A 25,396-nucleotide genomic window follows, 5' to 3' on the forward strand; every position below is an offset into this window, starting at 1 on the left:
GAATTGGCATTAGATAATCAAGATTTATCCTGATTCATCCACTTGGTCAATAGAATATTCACCATACTGAAGTAAGAGATGACACAAACAAGTATACATTCCATTCTCATGGATAGGAAGAATCAATATCATGAATATGGCCATACTGCCCAAAGTGCTTTATAGATTCAATGCTATTCCCATCAAAATACTATTGACATTCTTCACAGAATTAGAAAAAAACTACTTTAAATTTCATATGGAACCAAAAAAGAGCCCATATAGCCAAGACAATCCTGAGCAAAAAGAACAAGGCTGGAGGCATCATGCTACCTGACTTCAAACTATACTACAAGGCTATAGTAGCCAAAACAGCATGGTACTGGTACCAAAACAGATATAGACCAAGGAAACAGGACAGAGACCTCAGAAACAACACCACACATCTACAACCATCTGATCTTCAACAAACCAGACAAAAGCAAACAATGAGGAAATGATTCCATATTTAATAAATGATGCTGGGAGAACTGGCTAACCATAGGCAGAAAACTGAAACTTGACCCCCTTCCTTAAACCTTACACAAAAATCAACTCAAGATGGGTTAAAAACTTAAATGTAAACCCAAAACCATAAAAACCTTGGATGAAAACCTAGGCAATATCATTCAAGACATAGGCATGGGCAAAGACTTCATGACGAACATGCCAAAAGCAATAGCAACAAAAGCCAAAATTGACAAATGGAATCTAATTAAACTACAGGGTTTCTGCACAGCAAAGGAAACTATCAGAGAAAACAGGCAACCTACAGAATGGGAGCAAAATTTTGCAATCTACCCATCTGACAAAGGTATAATATCCAGAATCTACAAGGAACTTAAAGAAATTTACAAGAAAAAAGGCACCCTATTAGAAAGTGGGCAAAGGACATGAACAGACACTTCTTAAAATATGTCATTTATGTGACCAACAAACATATGAATAAAAGCTCAACATCACTGATCACTAGAGAAATGAAAATCAAAACCACAATGAGGTACCATCTCATGCCAGTCAGAATGGCAATTATTAAAAAGCAACAAGCAATAGATGCTGACAAGGCTGTGGAGAAATAGGAATGCTTTCACACTCTTGGTGGGAATGTAAATTAGTTCAACCATTGTGGAAGATAGTGTGCCAATTCCTTGAAGATCTACAACCAGAAATACCATTTGACCCAGCAATCCCATTACTGGGTATATACCCAAAGGAATGTACATCATTCTATTATAAAGATACATGCACAAAGATACATGTGCAGCACTGTTCACAACAGCAAAGACTTGGAACCAACCTGAATCCCCATCAATGATAGACTGGATAAAGAAACTGTGGCACGTACACACCATGGAATACTATGCAGTCATAAAAAAGGATGAGTTCATGTCCTTTGCAGGGACATGGATGAAGTTAGAAGCCATCATCCTCAGCAAACTAACATAGGAACAGAAAACCAAACATCACATGTTCTCACTCATCAGTGGGAGTTGAACAATGAGAACACATGGACACAGTGCGGTGAACAACACACACGAGGGCCAGTCAGGGGGTGGGGGGCAAGGGGAGGGAGAGCATTAGGACAAATAGCTAATGCATGTGGGGCTTAAGACCTAGATGATGGGTTGATAGGTGCAGCAACCTATGGCACACATATAGCTATGTAACAAATCTGCACATTCTGCATTTGTATCCCAGAACTTAAAATAAAATAAAAGAATATTCACCATACTGGTTCATCAAGTCAATAGCTAAATAACTTTGGGTAAGTCAATTTTTCTGAGTCTGAGTTTCTTTACCTGTAAAATTATACTTAATTCACTGGTTATGAATACTTAATGATATTATGCACATGAAAATTCATAGCTGGTAAATGAAAAGTTAATGGTTATTTGAAAGTCATATATTTGATAAGGGATTAATATCCAAAATTTATAAAGAATTTATACAACTCAGTAGTGGAAAAACAACTAACTAAAACATGGGCAAAAGACTTGGGTGGATATTTCTTCAAAGAAGACAGAAATGTCCAACAGGTATATAAAAAGAGGCTAAACAGTAATTATCAGGGAAATGCAAATCAAAACTACAGTGAGAAACCACCTCACACTCATTAGGATGGCTTTATCAAAAAGTCAATAGATAGGAGGGAGGCAGAGCAAGATGGCTGAATAGAACACTCCAGTGATTATCCCTCTTGCAGGAACACCAAATTGAATAACTATCCATGCAAGAAAGCACCTTCATAAGAACCAAAGGTTAGGTGAGTGATCACAGTAGCTGGCTTAAATATTATATCAAGGAAAGAGGCACTAAAGAAGGTAGGAAAGACAGTTTTGCATTGCCTATACCACTCTTCCCCAACCCATGGCATGTATACAGAGAATCTGCATGTTTGCAGGAGAGAGAGAGAGAAGTGATTGTGAGACATTGCATTGGAACTCAATTCTGCCCTCTCACAGCAGAATACAACATAGGGCAAAATTCCAACAGTGTCCACAGATGAAGCATTTAGACTAGACCCATTCCAAGGGGAATTCTCCACCCCAGTGGTAGGAACTTGAGTTTGGGGTAGCTCTACCATTGGCTGACTAAAGTAGCCTAGTGTCCTAGATAAATTTGAATGTCAGTCAGGTGACAAGGTCTGCGGTTCTTGGATAAGTCCTGGCACTGCTCTGGGCTTGGGGTCAGTGAACTTGGGTTACATGGAACCCAGTGAGACACTAGTTGTCATGCCCAAGGGAGTGTTTGTGTGTTACCCCTCCATAATTCCAGGCATTCAGCTTGGGAGAGACTCCCTACTCTTTAGGAAAGCAGAAGAAAAAGTACAGAGGACTTCGTCTTGCAACTTGGGTACCAACTCAGCCACAGTAAAATAAAGCACCATGCTGATTCCTGGAACCCTTAATTCCAGGTCCTAGCTCCTGGATGGCATCTCTAGACCTACCCTTGGCTAGAAGGGAACCTGCTCCTCTGACAGGAGGGACCCATTCCTGGCTGAATATGCCACCTGCTGACTAAAGAGCCCTTGGGCATTGAAGAAACATCAGCAGCAGCCAGGAAATAGTAGCCATGGACCTTGGATGAGACCCAAATACTGTGATGCCTTCAGGTATTACCCAGCACAGTCCTGACTGTGATAACCATGGGAGTGCTTGTGCTACCCCTCCCCCAACTCCGGGAAGCTCAGAAGAGAGAGAGAGAGAGAGAGTGACAGACAGACAGACAGACAGACAGAGACAGACTTCTGTTTGGGGAAAGTGAGAAGTGAGGAAAGAGAATGAGAGACTGCTACCCAGTAATCCAGGGAATTCCCCAGATCTTACCCAAGCCTACCAAGGTGATACCTCTAGGAGTCTGCAAGGATTGCAGCATTACTAGTTCTGGGGCATCTCCCAGTGTTGATATGGCTTCAGTGACCAAAGGCTTAGATCACAACATCCAATTCCATTTGAATACCTGGAAAGCCTTCACAAGAAGGATAGGTACAAATGAACTGAGACTGCAAGCTTAAAATAAATACCTAACTTCTAAATACCCAGATATTAACAAACATCCACAAGCATCAAGAACATACAGGAAAACATGATCTCACTAAACAAACTAAGTCAGTCACCAGTGACCAATTCTGGAGTGGTGGAAATATATGAACTTTCAGAAAGAGAATTCAAAATAGTTGTTTTGAGAAAGCTCAGTGAACATCAAGATAACGCAGAGAAGGGATTCAAAATCTTATCACAGACATTTAACAAATGGATTGAAATACTTTTTAAAAATAATCAAGCAGAAGTTTCACAGCTGAAACATTTCTATTGTCAAAGTTAAAAATGCATTTGAATCTCTGAAGAGTGGAATTGATCAAGCAGAAGGAAAAGTTAGTGAGATTGAAGATGGGCTGTATAAAAAACAGTCATGGGGGGAAAAGAAAAAATAATAAAAAGAGTGAAGCAAACCTGTAAGATCTGGAAAACAATCTCAAAAGGGAAAAAGTAAAATTTATTGACCTTAAGGAGGAAGTAAAGAGAGAGATCAGGTAAGAAAGTTTATTTAAAAACAGAGATATTTCCAAACCTAGAAAAATATTAATATTAGGTACAAGGTCATAGAAAATTAAGCAGATTTAATCCACATAAGACTACCTCAACACATTTAATAATCAAATTCCCAAAGACTAAGATCAAGAAAGGATACTAAAAGCAGCAAGAGACAAGAAACAAGTAACATGCAAGGGAGCATAAATCTGGCAACAGACTTTTCAGTGGAAATCTGACAGTCCAAGATAGAGAGGTATAACATATTTAAAGTGCTGAAGGAAAAAAAAAAAAACAAAAACTTTTATCCTAGAATAGCATATCCAGGGAAAATAGCCTTCAAACATGAAGGAAAAATAAAACTTTACCCGTCAAATAAAAGCTGAGGGATTTCATCAACAGTGGACTTGTCCTAAGAGCAATGATAAAGGGATTTCTTTAATCTAAAATAAAAGGCCATTAACAAACAATAAGAAATCATCTGAAGGTACAAAACTCACTGGTAACAGCAAATACACAGACAGATACAGAATACTTCAACACTGTAATTGTGGTGTGTAAACCACTCATATCTTGAATAGGAAGACTAAAAGACAAACCAATCAAAAATAATAACTATGACATATTTCTAAGAAATAGATTGTATAAAAATATAAACAACTGAAAGTCAAAGAACATGGACAATAAAGTGTAGAGTTTTTTTTTTTTTTTTTTTTTTAAGTTTTCTCTTTGCTTGTTCGTTGTTTTTGAAATCAGAGTTAGGTTGTCATTAGTTTAAAATTGTTTTTTACACGATATGATTTGCAAGCTTCATGGTAACCTCAGATCAGAAAACCCAAAACAGATACACAAAAAAGTAAAAGCAAGAATTAGAACATACTATCAGAGAAAATCACTTTTATACAAAGGAAGACAGGAAGGAAGGATGGAAGAAAAGACCACAAAGCAACCAGTAAACAGAAAACAAAATGGGAGGATTAACTTCTTACCTATCAATAACAACATTAACTATAAATGGACTAAACTTTCCAATGAAAAACATAAAGTGTTAAACTGATTTAAAGAAAAAAATACCCAATTATATGCTGCCTACAAAACTCACTTCACCTACAGAGTGAAATTAAAGGGATGGAAAAAGATATTCTGTACAAATGTAAACTAAGAGAGAGCAGGAATAGTTATACCTATATCAGATAGAATAAATTTTAAGATAGGAACTATAAGAAGAGACAAAGAAGGACATTATATAATGATAAAGCAGTCCATTTGGCAAGAGGATATAACAATTATAAATATATATGCACCCAACACTAGAGCACCCATATATATAAAGCAAATATTATTAAGGCTAAATAGAAAGACCACAATACAGTACTAGCTGGAGAGCTCAACACCCCATTTTCAGCATTGAACAGATCATCCAGACAGAAAAATCAACAAAGAAACATCAGACTTAATCTGCACTGTCAACCAAATGGGCCTAATGGATATTACAGAACATTTTATCCAAAAGCTGCAGAATGCACATTCTTCCTGTCAGCACATGGGTCATTCTCAAGGATAGATCATATGTTAAGGCACAAAATGAGTCTTAAAACATTGAAATTATATTAAATATCTTTTCTGACCACTATGGAATAAAACTAAAAATCAATAAGAAGAGGAACTTTGGAAACTATACAAATACATAGAAATTAAACAATATACTCCTGAATGACAAGTAGGTCAGTGAAGAAATTAGGAAGGAAATTTTAAGATTTTATGAAACAAATCAAAATGGAAACACAACATTTATAAATTTATGGGATATAGCTAAAGCAATTCTAAGATGGAAGTATACCAATAAGCACCTGCATTAAAAAGTAGAGAAATTTCAAATAACCTAATGATGCATGGTAAGAAACTAGAAAAGCAAAAGCAAACCCAGCAAAAATTAGTCAATCAATAAACTTTTAGCCAGACTGAGAACAAAGAGAGAAGACACCCCAAAATAAAATCAGAGATGAAAAACATGAAATTACAACTGATATCACAGAAATTCAAAGGATCATTAGAGACTACTATGAACAGCTATTTACCAAAGAATTGGAAAATCTAGAATAAATAAATTTCTAGACACATACAAACTACCAAGATTCAACCATGAAGAAATCTGAAACCAGAATAGACCAACAAGAAGTAATGAGACAGAAGTCATAATTAAGTCCCCCATCATAGAAAAATTCAAGACCTGATGACTACTGATAAATTATACCAACTATTTAAAGAACTAATACCAATCCTACTCAAACTATTCGAAAAAATCTAGGAGGAAGGAACACTTCCAAAATAATTTCATGAGGCTAGTATTACCATGATGCCAAAACTGGAGAAAGACACATCAAAAAGAAAACTATAGGCAAATATCTCTGATGAACATAGATGCCAAAATCCTCAACAAAATACTCACAAACCAAATTCAACAAGTTAGAAGGATCATTCATCAAGACCAAATGGGATTCGTCCAGGGATACATAGATGTCTCAACATACAGAAATCAATCAATGTAATACATCATATTGACAGAATGAAGGATAAAACCATATTTCATTTGATGTTGAAAAGCATTCAATAAAATTAAACATCTCTTCATGTGGCATAGAGGGAACATACCTCAACACAATAAAAGCTATGTATGATAGACTCCTACATAGTACCATACTGAAGGGGAAAAATTAAAAAACCTTTTCTCTAAGGTATAAAACAAGACAAGGATGCCCATTTTTACCACTGCTATTCAATATAGCACTGAAAGTCCTAGCTAGAGTAATTAAATGAGAGAAAAAATAAAGGGCATCCAAATTGGAATGAAAGAAGTCAAATTATTCTTGTTCATAGCTGGTACGATCTATTTAGAGAAACCTAAAACTTCCACCAAAAACTATACTAATAGAAGTGAAGAATAAATTCAATACAACTGCAGGATACAAAGTCAACATACGAAAAGCATTAGCATTTCTATATGTCAACAATGAACCATCTGAAAAAGAAAGCAAGAAAAAAAATCCCATTTACAATAACTACAAATAAAGTAATATACATAGGAATAAATTTTAATCACAGAAGTAAATGATCTCTTCAATGAAAATTATAAAACATTAGTAAAAGAAATTGAAGAAGGCACAAAAAATGGAAAGATATTCTATGTTAATGGATTGGAGAAATCAGTATTGTTAAAGTGTTCATACTGCTCAAAGCAATCTACACGTTAGTGAAATCCCTATCAAAATACCAACGACATTCTTCACAGAAATAGAGTAATCCTAAAATTTGTATGGAACCACTATAGACTCAGAAGAGCCAAAGCCATCATGGGCAAAAGGAACAAAGCTGGAGGAATTATATTACCTGAACTTTAAGTTATACTACAGAGCTATTGTAACCAAACCAGTGTAGTACTGGCATAAAAACAGACACATAGATCAATGGAACAGAACAGAGAACCCGGAAATAAATCCACACATCTGCCATAAACTCAATTTTGACAAAGGTGTCAAGAACATATATTGGGAAAAGGGCAGTCTGTTTAATAAATTGTGCCAGTAAAACTGGACATCCGTGTGCAGAAAAATGAAACTACAACCCTGTATCTCACCATATACAAAAATAAATTAAAAAGGGATTAAAGATTGAAATATAAGACCTGAAACTATGAAACTACTAAAAGAAAACACTGAGGAAACTCTCTAGGACAGTGGTATGGGCAAAAATTTCTTGAGTAATACCTCAAAAGTGCAGGCAACCAAAGCATAAATAGAAAAATGACATTACATCTAGCTAAAAAGCTCTCCATAGCAAAGGAAATAACAAATGAGGAGACAAATTACAGAATGGGGGAAAATATTTTCATCTGACAATAGATTAATAACCCCAATATATAGGGAGCTCAAACAACTCAATTGGAGAAAAAATCTGATTTTAAAATGAACAAAAGATCTGAGCAGAGATTTCTCAAAAGAAGACATGTAAATAGCCAATAGATATATGAAAAATACTCAATATTATTAATCATCAAGAAATGCAAATCAAAGCAAGAGTAGGATATCATCTCACCCCAGCTAAAATGGCTTTTATCTAAAAGACATGAAATAATGAGTTCTGGTGAGGATGTGGAGAAAGGGGAACCCTCATACACTGTTTGTGGGAGTATAAATTAGTGTATCTACTATGGAGAGGAGTATGGAGGTTCCTCAGAAAATTAAAAATAGAAACTGCCATATGATTGAGCAATCCCATTGCTAGGTATTTATCCAAAAGAAAAGAAATCAGTGTATTGAAGAGATACCTACACTCCTGTATTTATTATTTATTCACATTAGCCAAGATTTGGAATCATTGTGTCCATCATCTGATTATTGGGAAAAGAAAATGTGGTACACACTGGAATATTATTTAGCCACAAAAAAGAATGAAATCCTGTCATTTGCAACAATATGGATGGAACTTGAGGTCATTATGTTAAGCGAAAGAAACCTGGCACAGAAAGACAAATTTCACATGTTCTCTCTTATATGTGGCCAAACATTAAAATAGTTGAACTCATGGAGAGAAAGAGTATAATGATGGCTCTCTGAGGCTGGAAAGGGTAGCGGTGATGGAGGGGAAAACTGGGGATGGTTAATTTTCATAACAATATAGTTAGATGGAATGAATAAGATCTAGTATTTGATAACACAAGAGGGTGACTATAGTCAACAATAATTATTGTATATATCAAAAAACTAAGAATGGAATTGGAATGTGTCTAATAAAAAAAAAATAAGTTCCTGAGGTGATGGATATCCCAGTTACCCTGATGTGATCATTAAACATTTTATGCTTGTACCAGAACATCACATGTACCCTATAAACATATATAACTATCTTGTACTCATAATAATTTTTTTTAAAAGATAGAAAGGTTACAAATGCATATTTTCTACAAAAATTATTCTGTGTATAACTTTATTTTGGGAGTATCACATAAATTGTTTTATATTTCTAAAAAAAAGTCAAAAGATGACAAATGTTGCTGATGATGTGGAGAAATGGGAACTCTGTACACTACTGATGGGAATGCAGATTGGTACAGCCATTATAGAAAACAGTATGGAGGTCCCTAGAGAAATTGAAGATAGAACACCATATGACCTAGCAATTCCTCTTCTGGGCATATACACAAAGGAAATGAAAGCACAATCTTGTAAAGATATTTGCACTACTATGATCTTCGCAGTATTATTTGCAATAGCCAAGATGGGGAAATAAGTGTTTGTCAGTGGGTAAATGGATAAAGAAACTGTGGTACACATATAACATGGAATAATATTCAGCTTTAAAAAGGAATGAGATCTTTCCATTTGCCATTACATGGATGAGCCTGGGAGGACATTATGCTAAATGAAATGAGCCAGACACAGAAAGGAAAATATTGCATAATCTCACATATATGTGGAATCTATCTATCTATCTATCTATCTGTGTGTATGTGTATATATACATACTTACCATATACAAAATAAAATTTAAAAAATACACAGAATAAAACAATGGTTACCGAGTTGGGAGGAATGAGAGAGATGTAGGTTAGAGGAAACAAACTAGCAGATATGTACTATGAAGAAGTCTAAAGAGCTAATGTACACCATGAGGACTATAGGTAATAACATTGTATTATATATGGGATTCATGCTAAATGAGTAGATTTTAGCTGTTCTTGACACAAAAACAAAAAAATAGGTAACTATATGAGAAGTGATAAGTATGTTAATTTGCTTCACTATAATAACCTTTTTACTATATATATATATCTTACATGATGTCATATACCTTAATTATTCCCAATACAATTTATTTCAAAATAAATTAATTTTAATCCAAAAACTATTGTTTATGTGTATGTTTGTAAATACTATTGTTAGTGTAAATCAGACCTTTAGAAACTAAACTATGTTAAAGATCTTGCATTGCAAATTTAATGTTGGACTGCTGATTCTAGCCATACATTTTTTAAAGAGTTTTCATATGATGCATTTCATTCATTCATTCACTCATTAAAAAATCTCTATTTAGCATCTGTTACATTCTAAACACTGGTGATGTAGCCATGGACAAAACATCTAAGGTTCCTGCTCTCATTGATAAACTTCAGATAGGGGAGATAGTAAGAGATGAATAGAGAAGATAATTTTAGATTGTGATAATCATATGGAGGAAATAAACTGGGATGATGTAATGGAGAATGATGGAAGATATTCTAATTAGGGGAAATCAGTTTGGGAAGGTCTTGCTGAGGTGGTAACATCTGAGCAGAGACTTGAATGATGAGAAGGAGCCAGCCATGTGCAAATCCAGGGAAAGACAGTTTCTGGCAGAAGGAACAACAAATTCAAGGCCCTGAGGAAGAATTGGAGTGAAACACCATATTTGAGGAACAGGTAACAGGTCAGTGTGCTTGGGGTATGTATTAGTTTGTTTTCACGCTGCTGATAGACATACTCAAGACTGGAAAGAAAAAGAAATTTAATTGGACTTACAGTTCCACCTGGCTAAGGAGGCCTTAGAATCATGGCAGGAGGCAAAAGACACTTCTTACATGGTGGCAGCATGAGAAAATGAGGAAGAAACAAAAGCATAAACCCCTGATAAACCCACTAGATCTTGTGAGACTGATTCCATAACACAAGAATAGCATGGGAAAAACTGGTGCCCATGATTCAATTACTTCCCCTGGGTCCCTCCCACAGTATGTGGGAATTCTGGGAGATACAATTCAAGTTGAGATTTGGGTGGGGACACAACCAAACCGTACCAGGGTATAAGAAGGTGGAGTATGGGAATGGCATTTAGCAATACTGCTGAGGTTATTTATATTGATTTGAAAGCAAAATTCTATTTTTGACCATATAGCTTTTTAGATTTGTGGCTTGCACACAACTATTTGGATTTCTGGAATCCACTCAACTCACAGCATTGTATAATAGTTGAAAAAATTGAACCTCATTAGAAATGTAGTTAATGTTCAGCAAAGTTTATGTAAACTTTGATTTGTTAGGGAAACAATTTTTATTGAACGTTTACATCATTTATAGCCTACCATTTATATAAAATTTCAAAGGTTGTTTAGATTTTGTTGATGATAATAACTGCGAGAACTACATGGCTATCATTTAACTATGTTCCGACTCACATGAGAAAAATTGACATAAAATTTAGGTCCATACAATTGAATATCATGATTAAAAAATGGGTTAAAAGTAAAAATTAATTCATTTCATTAGCAATTATTGGTTCACTCAAAATTTTGCTTGTTTAGTTTTTATACTTTTTTGTAAGAATACACATTTAACTTGAACAGAATATATGGACTCCCGTTTTTCATGAATTATTTTCAGGATCCAATACTGTCCTGATTTTTTTAATGATAGAAACTCTCTGAAAAATTCAGTCTTTTTTTCAGTTGATCCTAATTTCTTACTTATCTCTGGAGAGTTTGAAAATGAGGGCAGGCATTTTGCCATGACCTGCCTGCAGTCTATTTTACTAAGCTAACAAGCTTTGCAGATGTCATTTGTGTGCCTGCTGTTCTGGGTATATGGGGAACAGATAGACAGGGATAGGAGGCCAGGTGGGTGGATTTCTTGTTATTTCCTTTGGACCTAATCTTTCTAATGTGGAGTCTATTTCTTCTGGGGTTATTCCCAAGGTCCTTATAAGCTATGGAAGGTGTCTGGTAGTAGCCCAGAGATGAACCTATCCTTTTAGGAGGATTACATGTTCTTTATAATTCATCTGCATGGAGTCCAGGCTACCTTTGGCCAAGGAGAAGGCCTTTTGAATCTGTTTGTGCCACACAGGTTGGACCCAGAGGGATAGAAGTGGTTTCAGGATTTGCAGTGTAATGAGACGGAAAGAACATAGACCACCCTGTGGATTGGAGTCACGTAGGTTCTGTATCACTTATGGAGGTCATAGAAACTCAGGAAGCTTCAGTTTCCTTAACTATAAAGTAGGGATTATAATTGTTTCCTACAGGGTATTATGACCATGAGATAATAGTTACAAAGTATTTATCTCAGTACTTCAGATAATAGCCACTTGATAAATTACTGTTATTATTAACATGCTTATATTTATTACTGTTTTTCTAACACAATAGCAAGCACCTAGTTTCAGTAGCATCCTGTAGTTGTAACACTTCAGCTAGAAACTGCCCTTCTCCATTATAGATAAGACTGTTCTAAACCATGCCTTTGTACATCAGATTGGATTTGCCAATGAAAATATTTTTATTTGCAAATACCTTCAGCTACATGCACCAATATATTTATTTTTAAATTTTTATGTATGCACATAAGTATATATGCATATATTATAGTTACTCTGTAATATGAATATATGGTTCTCATGAATAAAGGGATCATAGGTTTAAATAGATTTTTAAAAACTATCAAAAATAAATAGCTTAACTAGAGCTGTGATTTTTCATTCCACTAATATTTATTTTGTACCTCTTAAGTGTCAGTACCATACTAGGTGCCAGATATATACATTAAATCTGCCCTCAAGGGGCTTAGATTCTAGAATAGACGCAGACTGGATTTCACTTTTAGAGATATTTTTCCCTGTTGGAAACAAACAAGATAAAAGTAATAATGTATTTAAGTGGTTAAGGTACAGGTTTAGTGCAGGTAATTTACAAGAGAAGTTTTATGATACCAAACTTTCAATGATAGGTTTTACTAAGAATCAATATATTTCTAGTTTGATATCATTAACCTCAAGGAATATCAAGTAAAGCAGCTTGCAGGCTGAGGCTTTTTATCTTGCCAAACTCTTCTTGTGAAAAATCACAGGCCCAATTGAGCACTATGTCTGTAAAAAAAAAAATGCTTCATATCAATACCTTGTTAATTATAAAAAGAACATAATGTTTCCCTTGAGGCAAAGGAGTGAATTATCCTCTATCATCTTTATATCTGAGGAAAATCAATCAAAGATAAGGTATACACAAAGTGGAAATCCCAAATGGGTCTATACTTCAAAATGTTATGTACTTACTTATATCTAAACATACATACATTATCCAGTTAATCACTTGAGGTGAATACAAACAAATGAATATATAATATACATATTGTACATGCCTTTACAGTATATTTGTACTCAAAATTAAATGAGCAGTGCTCTTTTTTTCTCAAATAAAAATTGCATATTCAGTTTGTAAAATGCTTGCTGTAAAATGGTTGCTCTTGAAGTACTTTCATTGGATGTGTTTATTAAACTGATTGTATAAAGGGATAACATATTGCTGATTCATTCGGCATGTAATTCTCTTTTCTCCTAACTTCTAGTTAACTCCTATAGTTCTTTCTCAACTTAGCTCAAGGCTCCTCTCCATAAAGCTTTCCCTCACTGCTCCATTCTGGGTTAAATGCCTCTATTTTGTTGATGTTAAACATCCCCAAATGCTTTCTGTACAGTACTATAGTTTTTTATTCTCTTGTGGGCAGGGATTTTGCTAGCTTTTCCTCACCTTGTGTTTCCACATAAGTAGATTGTCAAGTATATTTGTTGAATGAATGAGATACTAGTCTAGACAATGGAAATAAAGAGTTAAAACTATCTTTAAGGAGTGCACTTTAGAGGGTGATACAGACATTAATCAAATAATCACATAATGAGCGCTCAACAAACATGTGTCAGATGAATGACTTAGGGAGTGCCTAAGGTATTCTAGGACCTATGCTAGACAAGCTGTCTTTTATTTCTGCAAGTCTCTATAGTTTGCAAAGTGCTTTCCTCTGTGATCCGCCAGTGTTAGAAGATTAATCAGGCTCCCTCTGCTAATTTTTCTCTATCGTAGTTTCCTTCGCTCTGCAAAGATGGAATTAAGTTCTGAAAGTATCATCTTCCAGGATACCTTGTGAAAATACTCATCTTACTCTGCTATCCTATTTATTTACTTCCTCTGTCTAACCCCTGATTGTCTCCATTCTTGTTGTATCTATGACTAACAAAGACCTGGAGTTGGAATTAATGGACATGCTCTTTAATGTCGCCATTGAAAGTTACTAGGCTTTTGGGAAGTGATTTAAACTTCCTAAGCCTGTGAGACTGTTACGGGTTCTTTGTCAACTTTAAGGTGCTATAGGGACACAAAGCCTAATTATTTTGAACATGAATATGGCAATAAGTCTCAATTACCTATTAGATGTTAGTTGTGTCAGGGAAATACGCTGGTATCTGGGAATGCTCAAAGATACAAGGTTTTACGCACCCTGAGATAAGCTTAGGAAGTATTAAGTTAAAATAATTATTGTGATGATGTAACAAATGAGGGTGAATAGACAAAGTGTTGTTTCTTTGACCTTTTCAAATTACCGAACCATAAGACAGAGGTACCTAATGGAATGCACCAGAGTATGGATTTTATTCGTGGTGTTTAACTTGAAACTTATTTGAAGTTTATTACACCAGTAGGATGGCAGTTTAGAGGAAATTATGTTTTTTAACTACAAATTTTTTTTTGAACCACTTTTGAAGGTTTTTATATCAAATTGAACTTTAGGGCCTTTTTTTTTTTTTTCTCAGAACATATATTTGATTTGCTATGAACTTAAAATCTTTATGAACAGTGCTCTCATTTGAGTAAAATAATGACATGTCAGTTTCTGAGACATTCATTCATTTAGCAATCAGAAGGTTATCGGGATATTGAAGTTAGAACCACAATAATTCATGAAAGGTAGAAGAGTCTTATGTATTATTTGTTTCCAAATTGTTTATCATAGAAAGTACACTTTTTTTATGAAAAAAGAGAGGGTAGTTGTTATTAACGTGGTGGGAAATTGTCCTGCTAGTATCTTGAGGAGGTAAACTGTGTGGGTCCCTAGACATTTATTTTTGGTATTTCAATGGTCCAGTTGATTATGTGTTTTCTTCCTAGTGAAAGCGAATCATTGATTTTCCATTTTTATTTGTCAGGCAGTACTTTCCATTCTGTCATTCACTCTCTCTGTCTCCCTCATTCTCCCTTCCCACCCGCTTTCTCCTTTCTGAGCTCCTGTGTCGTTCTGTTTTTCTGTTTCAGTCTGTGACTGCCTGTGTGTCTAAGATGATGGGAAAAAAAAGTATATTATTATCCAGAGTGATGCTTGTCAAGCACCTCAAAGGCAGTCTATGTAGTTGCAGCTTTACTAGAAGAAAGGGAGGGATTTGGGGGAGGGGAGAGTGCTAATCCTTTGGCTGTTAAAATGCTGCAAAAGGAAACACAAAGCTCTGCCCACGTAATAAGTGCCTGCAGACAGCAAGTGAGGAGGGAAAAGTTTGGGGAAGAACTCATTTTTTCGCTCAGAATGTGGAACTTTTGTAAACACTTTAGAACCTCCTCTCACCCCAATTTCGTAACATGCTTATTCGTTTAAATGTTCAGGTTGTTTGTGTATTCGCATATATCATGGGCCACACACATAGGTAAACACAAAAGAAGGAAATGTAACCCTTTTCTAAGTTAAACCTCCAAATCCGCAGTTTCTCTGTGTCACTGTCTTGATTTTCCTTATCCAGCTGTTAGTCATTTGTAAGAAGCTGCCCTTGTAATTGCAAGTGAGTTGAGATGTGATGTATGCAGCACCACATGCACCTTAGCTTTTCAGTCATATCTTTCGAGTCATTTAGACTCCCGGCAATCATGCTCGTAATAAATAGCATTTTATTTTCCAAAGTCGCTATTCTGGCACTGGAACGACAGCCATTTGGTAGATGGGACGGGTAGTTTTTTGTGTTACTCAGTGTTGTTAGTAAGAAAGGAAGGCAACAAAGTGGGGACTTTGGCAAAGGAAATCTTATGAGTATACTGAAGCAGCGGATCAGAATTCAGAAACAAGAGCAAGAGCTGAAATGTGATTCTCTGGTGCTTGGTGTTACACTCATCGCCACGATAGAACTGTGCGGGGCACTCACAGGAGCCTTGTTCCGATCAAGGAATCCGCTAAAAGACCATGCAACCGCGGAGCCCAGCAAGCCACCGGGAAGTTTTGCCGGAGCTGATTTCTAGGGGATTTTCTGGTGCCTAGGAGAATCCTGCTTGCCTTGAGCTGTATGGAGGAGGGCTCGAGTTTCCCATGAGGGGCCCCCTTGGAAAAGCCGTCTGTACAGAATCCAAGCTCTGCTTCTTTCTGTGTGCAATTTCCAAAAGGCTTTTCTCACCTTTGCTGATTTGCTGGCGTGATTTCCATGTACTGAGTCCTGTGTAGGGATCCAGGATGGATTGCCTGTGCATTGTCACCACAAAGGTAGGATAGGAAACAGGGCTGTTGTTGTGTGCAGCATTTTTCTATTATTATTCTGGTCCCGTAATTAAACAGTTCTAGTGGGTGCTGCCAGTTCATGAGATAAAATGATTAGTATAATTTACTTTGCTGGGTATTTTGTTCCCTGAGGGTCTGGGGGGTCCTGTCTTTATGTGATTTTTAACTTCTTAAAGTGATATTGCATGTTTGTGCAAATGGAAGGAGAATTTGCCTGGGTTTATTTATTTATTTATTTTTTATGGCAGGATTTGCTTTTACATCTATTTATAGCTCATAATAGAAATATCTATAGTAGTAGTGTAGCACATACACATCAGTTTAACTTAACATATCAAGGCAGTCTTTCTGAGTGAGATAATTAGCTTTTCATTTAAAAACCATGTCTTCTGTGTTTAAAGAAGCCAATCAGCTTTACTGTGACTTGACATATTGCTTCTGATTGGAGAATTCTGATATTCTGCATTTTAGTGATTTATTTTAAAGGAAAAAAATCTCAAGGCCCTGAGTTAAAACAAACACAATATTTAATATTTAACTAATTCTCTCTATTTTAATTAGAAACAAATGAAATATTTGCATTATTGGAAATATAAATAAAAGTGGGCGTGAAATAAAATCAATAGGCAATCGTTTTATGGATTTGTTTTACAGAAAATAGCGAAACATTTCAAAAGCATTTTATTTTATTCTGTCTTCAGTTCTAAATAATGTATTTAAAATTTGTAATCACTGATTATTTGAATAGATATTCCTAATATTTTTGGGAAAAAACTAATTATAAGACATTTATTCATTAGTTCCCTTTTCATTTTGCATGTAAGCATACCATGAGTTAATTTGAACCATATCTTTTTGTATCTCACATTGACTACATGACCATTAAACATAACAAAATTAATAGCATAGTACATGAGAGTTAACTAAGTGAGTGTAGATTTCCCATTGTGATCTCCTTTTACCACTGAAGAAAATATTATTTAATTTCAAAGCCACAAACCAAGTTCCCCATGGCATGACTTTAAATATTTTACTTGTACAAATTAAGTTCCAGAACATTTTAATGGATATCTTCCCATATGGCCCAGTATCACATGGCAGCTTCAGTTGGTATTAGTGGATTTAAAGCCTAAGACTTCTAGTTGGGTTAGTTGACTAGGCCTCTAAATTAGATGAATACCTTTTTTTACTTTTAAAATTGCCAAACATCTCATTCAATATTCCAGTTAAATTGGTAAAAGTAAATCAACTAAAATAAATTTTAAAAAATCTTAAGTAGGAAATGGTATGTCCTTATGTAATCTACTAAAGGAAATATCCTCTTAATTATGTTACTCTTCCTAAGGCATTACCCTTGGTGTTACTTTTCTTGAGAGAATACTGCCAAATCTGATCTACATGTGTTTTATAATTTTTTATTCCCAAATTATAATTTTAGATACTGTGAAACAAAATTAGTATTTTAAAAATAAGTTATCAAAAGTTATTAATGAGAACCCAAACTGGAAGTCTACTATATTATACAAATTAAATCAATCCTGAAATCAAGTGCATTCAATTTGGAAAACATTATCTAATAAAAATGTCAGATGCCTTATATTTCCTTATAAAAATATTATTGACTACAGATACATAGGTGATACATATTATTTTGCTTTAAGTGCTTAATAAGAGATAACTGTCATTACTCCAGTATTGTGATTTATCATTATAAATTATATGAATCAACAAAACACAGACCCACATGAAATGTTATTTTCTTAGTTATATCCATGAACATTTCCAGAGTGACATATATAACATCTTTAAAGAACAAACATCCAGCAAAGTTACATTGTGATATTTAAATGGTAAATAATGCATGATTGCTTCAAAAGCTGGACATAGGTGAGGAGACCTCTTAGAGGACTTCACACTACAAATCTTATCTATTTAATCTACCACTGTTGATACTTGACTGTTTTTTCCCCAAGCAGCCATGTACTTGGGATGCCCTTGCTCTACTTTCTTGGGACTGTTTGACAAGAAACTTGCCAAAAATTTGGAAATTTTAATTATATCTTAGTTTAATGCTCATCTCTTTCTCCTCCAGCAATAAGTTCACTTTCCAGTAGCTCTGGCTAAGGTGCTGTCTTCAATTATTGCTTTACAGAAGCTTTGTGTGAGACTGGAACTGTTAATTATTATGATACGTCCTAAGCTCCATTTCATTCACAGCACATTTCAATACCACGGCTAACCACACCTTTGTCAAGTTTTCAGTTGCAGAAAAACAGAAATATTTCCATTGGTAATAGCATTTTTGTTCCTCCTTCCCTTTCCTTGGCATGAAAGTCCCTCACTGTCCCCTTGGCTCCCCTTAGACCTCTGTGACCTCTGAGTTCTTCCATTTTCCCCTATTGCACACACTATAGAGATAAATTCCTCATTATGTCTTTGTTCTACATTCTTAAAAATGATTGTAAGAAGATTAATGAGCAGAGGGATGCTGATAAATCTAGAAAATATAATTGTATGATGGTACTATAAAAGAATCTATTAGACATATGGTAGAGTAAGTTTTTAGAATTATACTTTAAGTTCTGGGATACATGTGCAGAATGTACAGGTTTGTTACATAGGTATGATGTGCCATGGTGGTTTGCTGCACCCATCAACCCATCATCTACATTAGGTATTTCTCCTAATGCTATCTCTCCTCTTGCCCCCACCCCGCAAAAGGCCCTTTTGTGTGATGCTCCCCTCCCTGTGCCCATATGTTCTCATTGTTCAACTCCCACTTATGAATGATAACACGTGGTTTTTGGTTTTCTGTTCCTGTGTTAGTTTGCTGAGAATGATGGTTTCCAGCTTCATCCATGTCCTTGCAAAGGACATGAATTCATTCTTTTTTATGGCTGCATAGTATTCCATGGTGTATATGTGCCACATTTTCTTTATCCATTTGATCATTGATGGTCATTTGGGTTGGTTCTAAGTCTTTGCTATTGTGAATAGTGCTGCAATAAACATATGTGTGCATATGTCTTATAGTAAAATGATTTATAATTGTTTGGATATATACCCAGTAATGAGATTGCTGGGTCAAATGGTATTTCTAGTTCTAGATCCTTGAGCAGTTGCCACACTGTCTTCCACAATCGTTGAATTAACACTTCCACCAACAGTGTAAAAGCATTCCTATTTCTCCACATCCTCTCCAGCACCTGTTGTTTCCTGACTTTTCAGTGATTGCTGGTCATTAGAGAAATGCAAATCAAAACTGCAATGAGATAGCATCTCATGCCAGTTAGAATGGCGATGGAGAATCATTTTTATTTTTTTCCTGCATATAAAAGGAAGGAAATGATTGGGGATTGTGTAAACCCTCTGATAAAATAATCTCACCCTAGATCTTACCCCATTTAACTATGATTGTTTAAAGTCTTAAGAGCTCCAGTATAGTTAGATTGATTTGCAGAATGTCTCAGATTTGGAGTAAGATATTGTAGGCTAGGACATCATCAGAGTATTCACAAATACAGAGTTTCTGTCACATGGATCCCAAGGTCTTGTCAAATGTTCAGGCAACCCACTTTCAGAAGATTGAGTCATCTCTTTTTTTCAAATGTTTCTGTCCAGTTTCAATTTTAACTCTTTTGTCACAGATATCACTTCTGAGAAAGAGAAGGAACGTGTTTTAGTGTGAAGAGCAGGACACTAGAGCGAGACTTGGATTTAAATTGTTGTTCTGACATGTATTAGCTTTAAGATGTGGATAAATTGTTTAATTTCCTCAAACATTGATTCTTCATCTTCGAAAAGGATATATTACCTATGTTTAAGTGATGTGGTGGTGGCGTATGTAAAGTACTTAGCACAATTCCTGGCATGTGGAAAAATGTGTATGTGGTATAATTTATTCAGCAACTCACAAGTTATACCTTTAATGAATACCCCTCAGTGTGATCATTGAGGTAAATGAAGTCGTCTCAATAACACTGGCTAAACACAATCTAATAACTAATGTAACACATTTTGTATAATGGAATTCCCTACATATGTTTTGAGTAATTGAAAGATAATCATCCCAATAAATTTTGCAACTAAAATATAAGGAAAATAATGTTAGGCAGAGCCATGAGTTTACATGATTGGGCAATAGGACAATAGTTCTGGATCACAGGCAGAATATTCTGTCTAATTTAACGAAATGCAAGGAGTCAATATAATTTTTCTTCTACTGCGTAGGAATTCTCAAGTATCATATGTAATAGCATAAAGGATTTGATATAAGAACAGAAAAAAGTGTGCAACTGTGAAAAGTAAATCTGTACTTTCTGACCATGGGCAGCCAAAGGCATTTGGCTACCACTGTCCTTTTCTTTAAAATGAGTATATTTTATTGCATCTCTGAGGTATTTCCTTTTCTATTTTGAATCTAACATTATTCTATATTTTCTCTGAAGATAAAATTGTTTAGGTTAACTAAGTATCTTAAATAGTAGTAGTGGGTGAATCACACATTGGCATAATTTCAGATATCCATTAACCGTACTTATACATTTGAAAAAGTTTTAAAAAAATCTACAAATAAAACTGCAATATGTTAAGTTACTGTTATAATTTGTTAATAAAGGCATAAAGGCATGATGGCACTATTCATTTTTATTGTGTATAACAGGTTAATGTACATAATAAAATTCACATAGTAGAGTGAAAAGTGGACCTGGCAGCACAAAAGAAGCTTTTCTTGATGTTGTTAATACTACAACCATTTTGTAAATATGATTTCACTCTTTGTCAACCCCCTATCTTTAATAAAAATTAAAAATTACTCAGAATTACTAAAAGGAAATAAAAGTTGTTGCCAGGCATTAAAAATATTTTTATCAATGCTAGTAAATATCATATTTTTATTATGACTTTAATTTTTAGAAGGTGGCATTTTGTCCTTTTGTAAGTGGGTTCTTAACAGAAATATTTGCAAATAAGGTATTTGGACAAGCTAAAATCATTTTTATTTTCCACCAGAGCTTCATGTAGAGAAAATGAAACAAATCACCAAGGCAACAAATGGTTTCCTGAGTGGTCTTGTGTTCATAGACAAAGCTATTTATTCATGCTGGTATACAGTGCTCCCATGGTAGAAGCATCACATTTATTCATTCATTTTATTAATCTAACAAGTATATATTGAATGCTTACTATGCACTTTACATATTGAAAGGTGTGGGGATACAATAAGCAATCTGTTCTCATGGAACCTTTAGTCTAATGGGGAAAACAACCAATTACAGAAATAGCAGTGATGTCTGGTAAGAAATGAATATAGAGTGCTATGGAAATGAGGATAGGGATACCTAAAGAACCTGATTAGCTTTGTTGCAGGGTATACAGGGATAAATATCAGGGGAGGCTTTCCTGAGGAAGTGAAACTTAAGCTGATTTGCAGAATGGAAGCCACAATGGGGTTGGGAGAATGTTTTAGGCAAAGCTCTGGCAAGTGTGTGGGGGGAGAGAGAGAGAGTGGGTGGGGGGCAGGGAGAGAGAATGAATCGCACATTTCAAGAATGGAAGGACAATATGGCTGGGATGTAAGGTGTCCAATATGAGTAACAAGATGCAGAGGATGCAGAGATAGATCAGCACCCAGTCACAAATATCATGAAGTTGAGATATTTGTTATCTTAAAGGAAATAGGATATTCCATCCATTGTTAAAACTGCTTCCAAATCCCAGTTTGCCCAGACTTCTTTCCCATTTCATCCCCCTGATTTGAGCTCTCTCCTATCTTCTACCAAACCTGTGTTGCCCATCCTTATACCTGTTCAGTAAAATAATGGCTTCCCCTTTTACTAGCTGGATGACCTTCTCAGCACTGCAGTTTTCTCATCCACAAAAGGGTACCTATCTCACAGCATTGTTTTGAGAATTCGGTGAGATAAGAACTATAAAATGCTTAGGATATTACCTTGTAGGGAGTAGGCACTCTGTTTTCTGTTAGGGTCTATAGCTTCCTTATCTTCCTATCTTTTTTTCTGGTGCACTTCTCGTATTTGTCCTGCCAATGACACGGGTTCTAATTCTTGTCATTCCAACCAAATGTCTGCAAGGTGGCATGTCTACCTGACAGAGATTGGAACATGGAGTTTGATGTATCAGAAAAGATCTATTGAGTGGCAAAGAGGAGCATAAATGCAGTTAATAGTAGGGAAAATTTAACATAACCTGACCTTTTTGTGTAGAAAGAGAAGAGATTCTATGACTGTCTTAATAACTTGGGATTAACCATTTAATAGTGTCAGACACATGAAATATTAATGCCATTAATATAATAGCTTAACTTTCTTTTATTAAGTATTCCATCCAGCTGCAAGAGGATCAGTCTAATACAGAAACCCAACAGCCTTACTCTCAGCAACCTATTGAAAGATGAGTAGTTGTACAAATTCTTACCAAAGTATGCAATTCTCTTTTGACTTAGAACCTAAATTTCTCTCATGTCTTATCTTCTTTCTTTATACCTTGTATTTTACACTCTAAGAGTGTTGAAAATACGTGGATGAGACCATGTTTTAAACCTGTGTTACCTTCCCTATCTTTCGTTAAACTGAAGGACACATTGGCCTTGCTGGCTTCCCTCTGTTCTTTGAAGGTGTCAACAATGTTTTGGTTTTGGAGACTTCCATTTACTATTTTTCTTTCTAGATGACGTCCACCCATCTAAATTCTTATGTTCCCGATGTCACCTTACATGTCACTACCTTTTCTAAAAGATTATGTATTCTTGGTGTATACTCTGATTTTATGCCACATTCCACACATAGAAACTCATAGTGTATACTGATTTGTGTGATTATTTTGTGTTTCTTTTGACTAGACAGAAGCTCCATAAGGAAAGGAACTATGTTCCTTTTTCGTGTGTGTGTGTGTGTGTGTGTGTGTGGGTGTGTGTAATGTCTGGGACATAGAAGGTACTTGAATTTAATAAAAACACACTTAGTCTTTAGACCAACCTGGTGACCCTTCATATCTTAAATATAAGGTACATTCACAGAAATAATAAGTTTTATAGTGGGAATTCCAGCTCAAGTCTTTGTGACTCTAATATCCATGTTCCCATTCACTATTATTCTCTCCTGATTGAATCACAACAAAGTTATTATTTAGTTAAAATATACTCTTGATACAATACTTTGCATTTCATTCCTTCTCAACCTAAATATCTAATTAAGTAAAAACAGTGCACTCATATAGGGCTTAATTTTAAAATTACAATTAGTTGTAGATTTGAAGTTTTTCAGACATATATCCATAGCCTGTAAAACAAAACTTTTAGAAATAAAATAAAATTTTATTATATGAATCATACCAATCATCTGTTAACACATCTGTAGTAAATGGTTTTCCTTCCAAACATGATTGCCAGGATGTTACTTCATAACATTAGCCCTTTTTGATTCTATGTGTAAAAACAACACAATGCTATGAAGAGCTGTGAGACTGAGAGAATTGTCCTTTATAAGATATTTACATAAATCTTATGTTCTGAGACAAATGTGGATCTGTAGAGGAAACAACTGCAAATAAAATTTTACAACTTAAAGAACATTTAAACATTTACTATGCTCAAAACTAAAAAAAAAAATGTCCTTCATGAGGTACATAAAATAATTCATCACTTCCTTTTAGTATTTATCCATTATTTAATCTGAATGTTTGGAAGATAAGATTTTCTTAAAGCAGATTACCCATGATTATAACTACCTGAGGGACCTGTATTGTTGCATGTATGTATGTTTCACCAAAGGCAATCTGAGAATATGCGTTGGATCAAGATTCAGAAAATACAGACTTGGGGTTTCCATTTATTATACTAGTAATCTTAGTAAACTCAATTTATCCTCCCTGACCCTTATTTTTCTCAAGCCTGAAATGGGGTTATAATACTGGCTTATCAGTAGTTCCTGAATAGAATTATTGTGTGGAATCAAATTAGTTTACATGTTTGAAAAGTACAAAGTAATCCATATATGGAAAGGATGAGAGAAATTATTGAAAATAAGATATTCTAGCATAAACTGGGATCTTTCATTACCATTAGCATCGCCGTATGGTGGAGAAAAATGAGAGCTGTGTCTGTATATGTGTTAGAAGTAATTTTATGTGACAGAGCTCACATAAATACTTAAGCAAATTTAAGTAAAAAGAAGATCTGAGAGGATCACGTTTGTGAAGATCTTGGCAAAGAATATCCCAGACAAGGGGAATATCTAGTGCCAGTATACACATAGGGTTTAGTGTAGCAACTATGTATACACATAGCCAATAAATAGCAGGTGCGGGTGTTTCTGTTCCCTCCCTTCTTTCTCTCTCATTTCCTCATTTCTGGGAGTCTGACATTTAAGGATAAATTTCAGTAATTCAATTAGCTAGTTACCACTCTAGTGGCAAATTTCTATTTGTGTAGTCATGGTGATGGGGATTTCCTCTGGCTTCAGTGAATAATGCTTTGCAGGTTTATAGGCTCTTATTGGTGAGGGATAGATACCAAATGTTTTAGCTTCTTCTTCCATTTGTGTGTTCAAAGTTAGTACCAGATTCGAAATCCTATGAAAATAACCTGTGCCCCTCTTATCTCTGTTTTAATATGCTTACCCACACATGTCAATTTCTTTGTATCTAAGTAATTCAGTTCTCGAGCTAACCTTTTGGAGATGACAGATTTTATGAGAAATGGGTTTGAGAGTAAATGAATGAATTCTTGGAATTTGGAATTCTGTTTACCCATTAAGTAAACTTAAGTCAAAAGTTCCAGGAAAATGTTTACTCTCTGGAGTCATCCAAGCATAAACAGTTCTCCTACTCTGCTCTGTGCTCAATTTCTTTGTATGCCACTCTCCTAATTGTCATGGTTAGAAAAGTAGTAGTTAACCTTGATTTATTCCTAAATCTCCCACAGCCCCAATCCTTATTTATTCTATTCCTTATAATCTGTCTTTTATTTACAATTTCTACTACTGTGGTCTTTTTCAG

General features: G+C 35.0%; 1 protein-coding gene across 9 annotated transcripts in view; it reads left to right on the top strand.

Annotated features, from left to right (window-relative positions):
• Positions 1-25,396, top strand: part of DLG2 (discs large MAGUK scaffold protein 2) — a 2,166,350-nt gene that overhangs the window by 498,034 nt on the left and 1,642,920 nt on the right. The window contains exon 1 of one of the 9 annotated variants that reach the window (XM_017949250.3): positions 15,349-16,363. The exons of 7 other annotated variants lie outside the window; for them this stretch is intronic. In XM_017949250.3, coding sequence (XP_017804739.1) covers positions 16,334-16,363 — 30 coding nt within the window. In that variant the 5' untranslated portion in view covers positions 15,349-16,333. Of the gene's footprint in view, positions 1-15,348; positions 16,364-25,396 lie in introns of those variants that run through there. One more of the 9 variants, XM_031653897.1, reaches the window with a different exon arrangement.

This window comes from Papio anubis, chromosome 12 (assembly GCF_008728515.1).
Source record: "Papio anubis isolate 15944 chromosome 12, Panubis1.0, whole genome shotgun sequence".
In the NCBI taxonomy this organism is placed as follows: domain Eukaryota; kingdom Metazoa; phylum Chordata; class Mammalia; order Primates; family Cercopithecidae; genus Papio; species Papio anubis.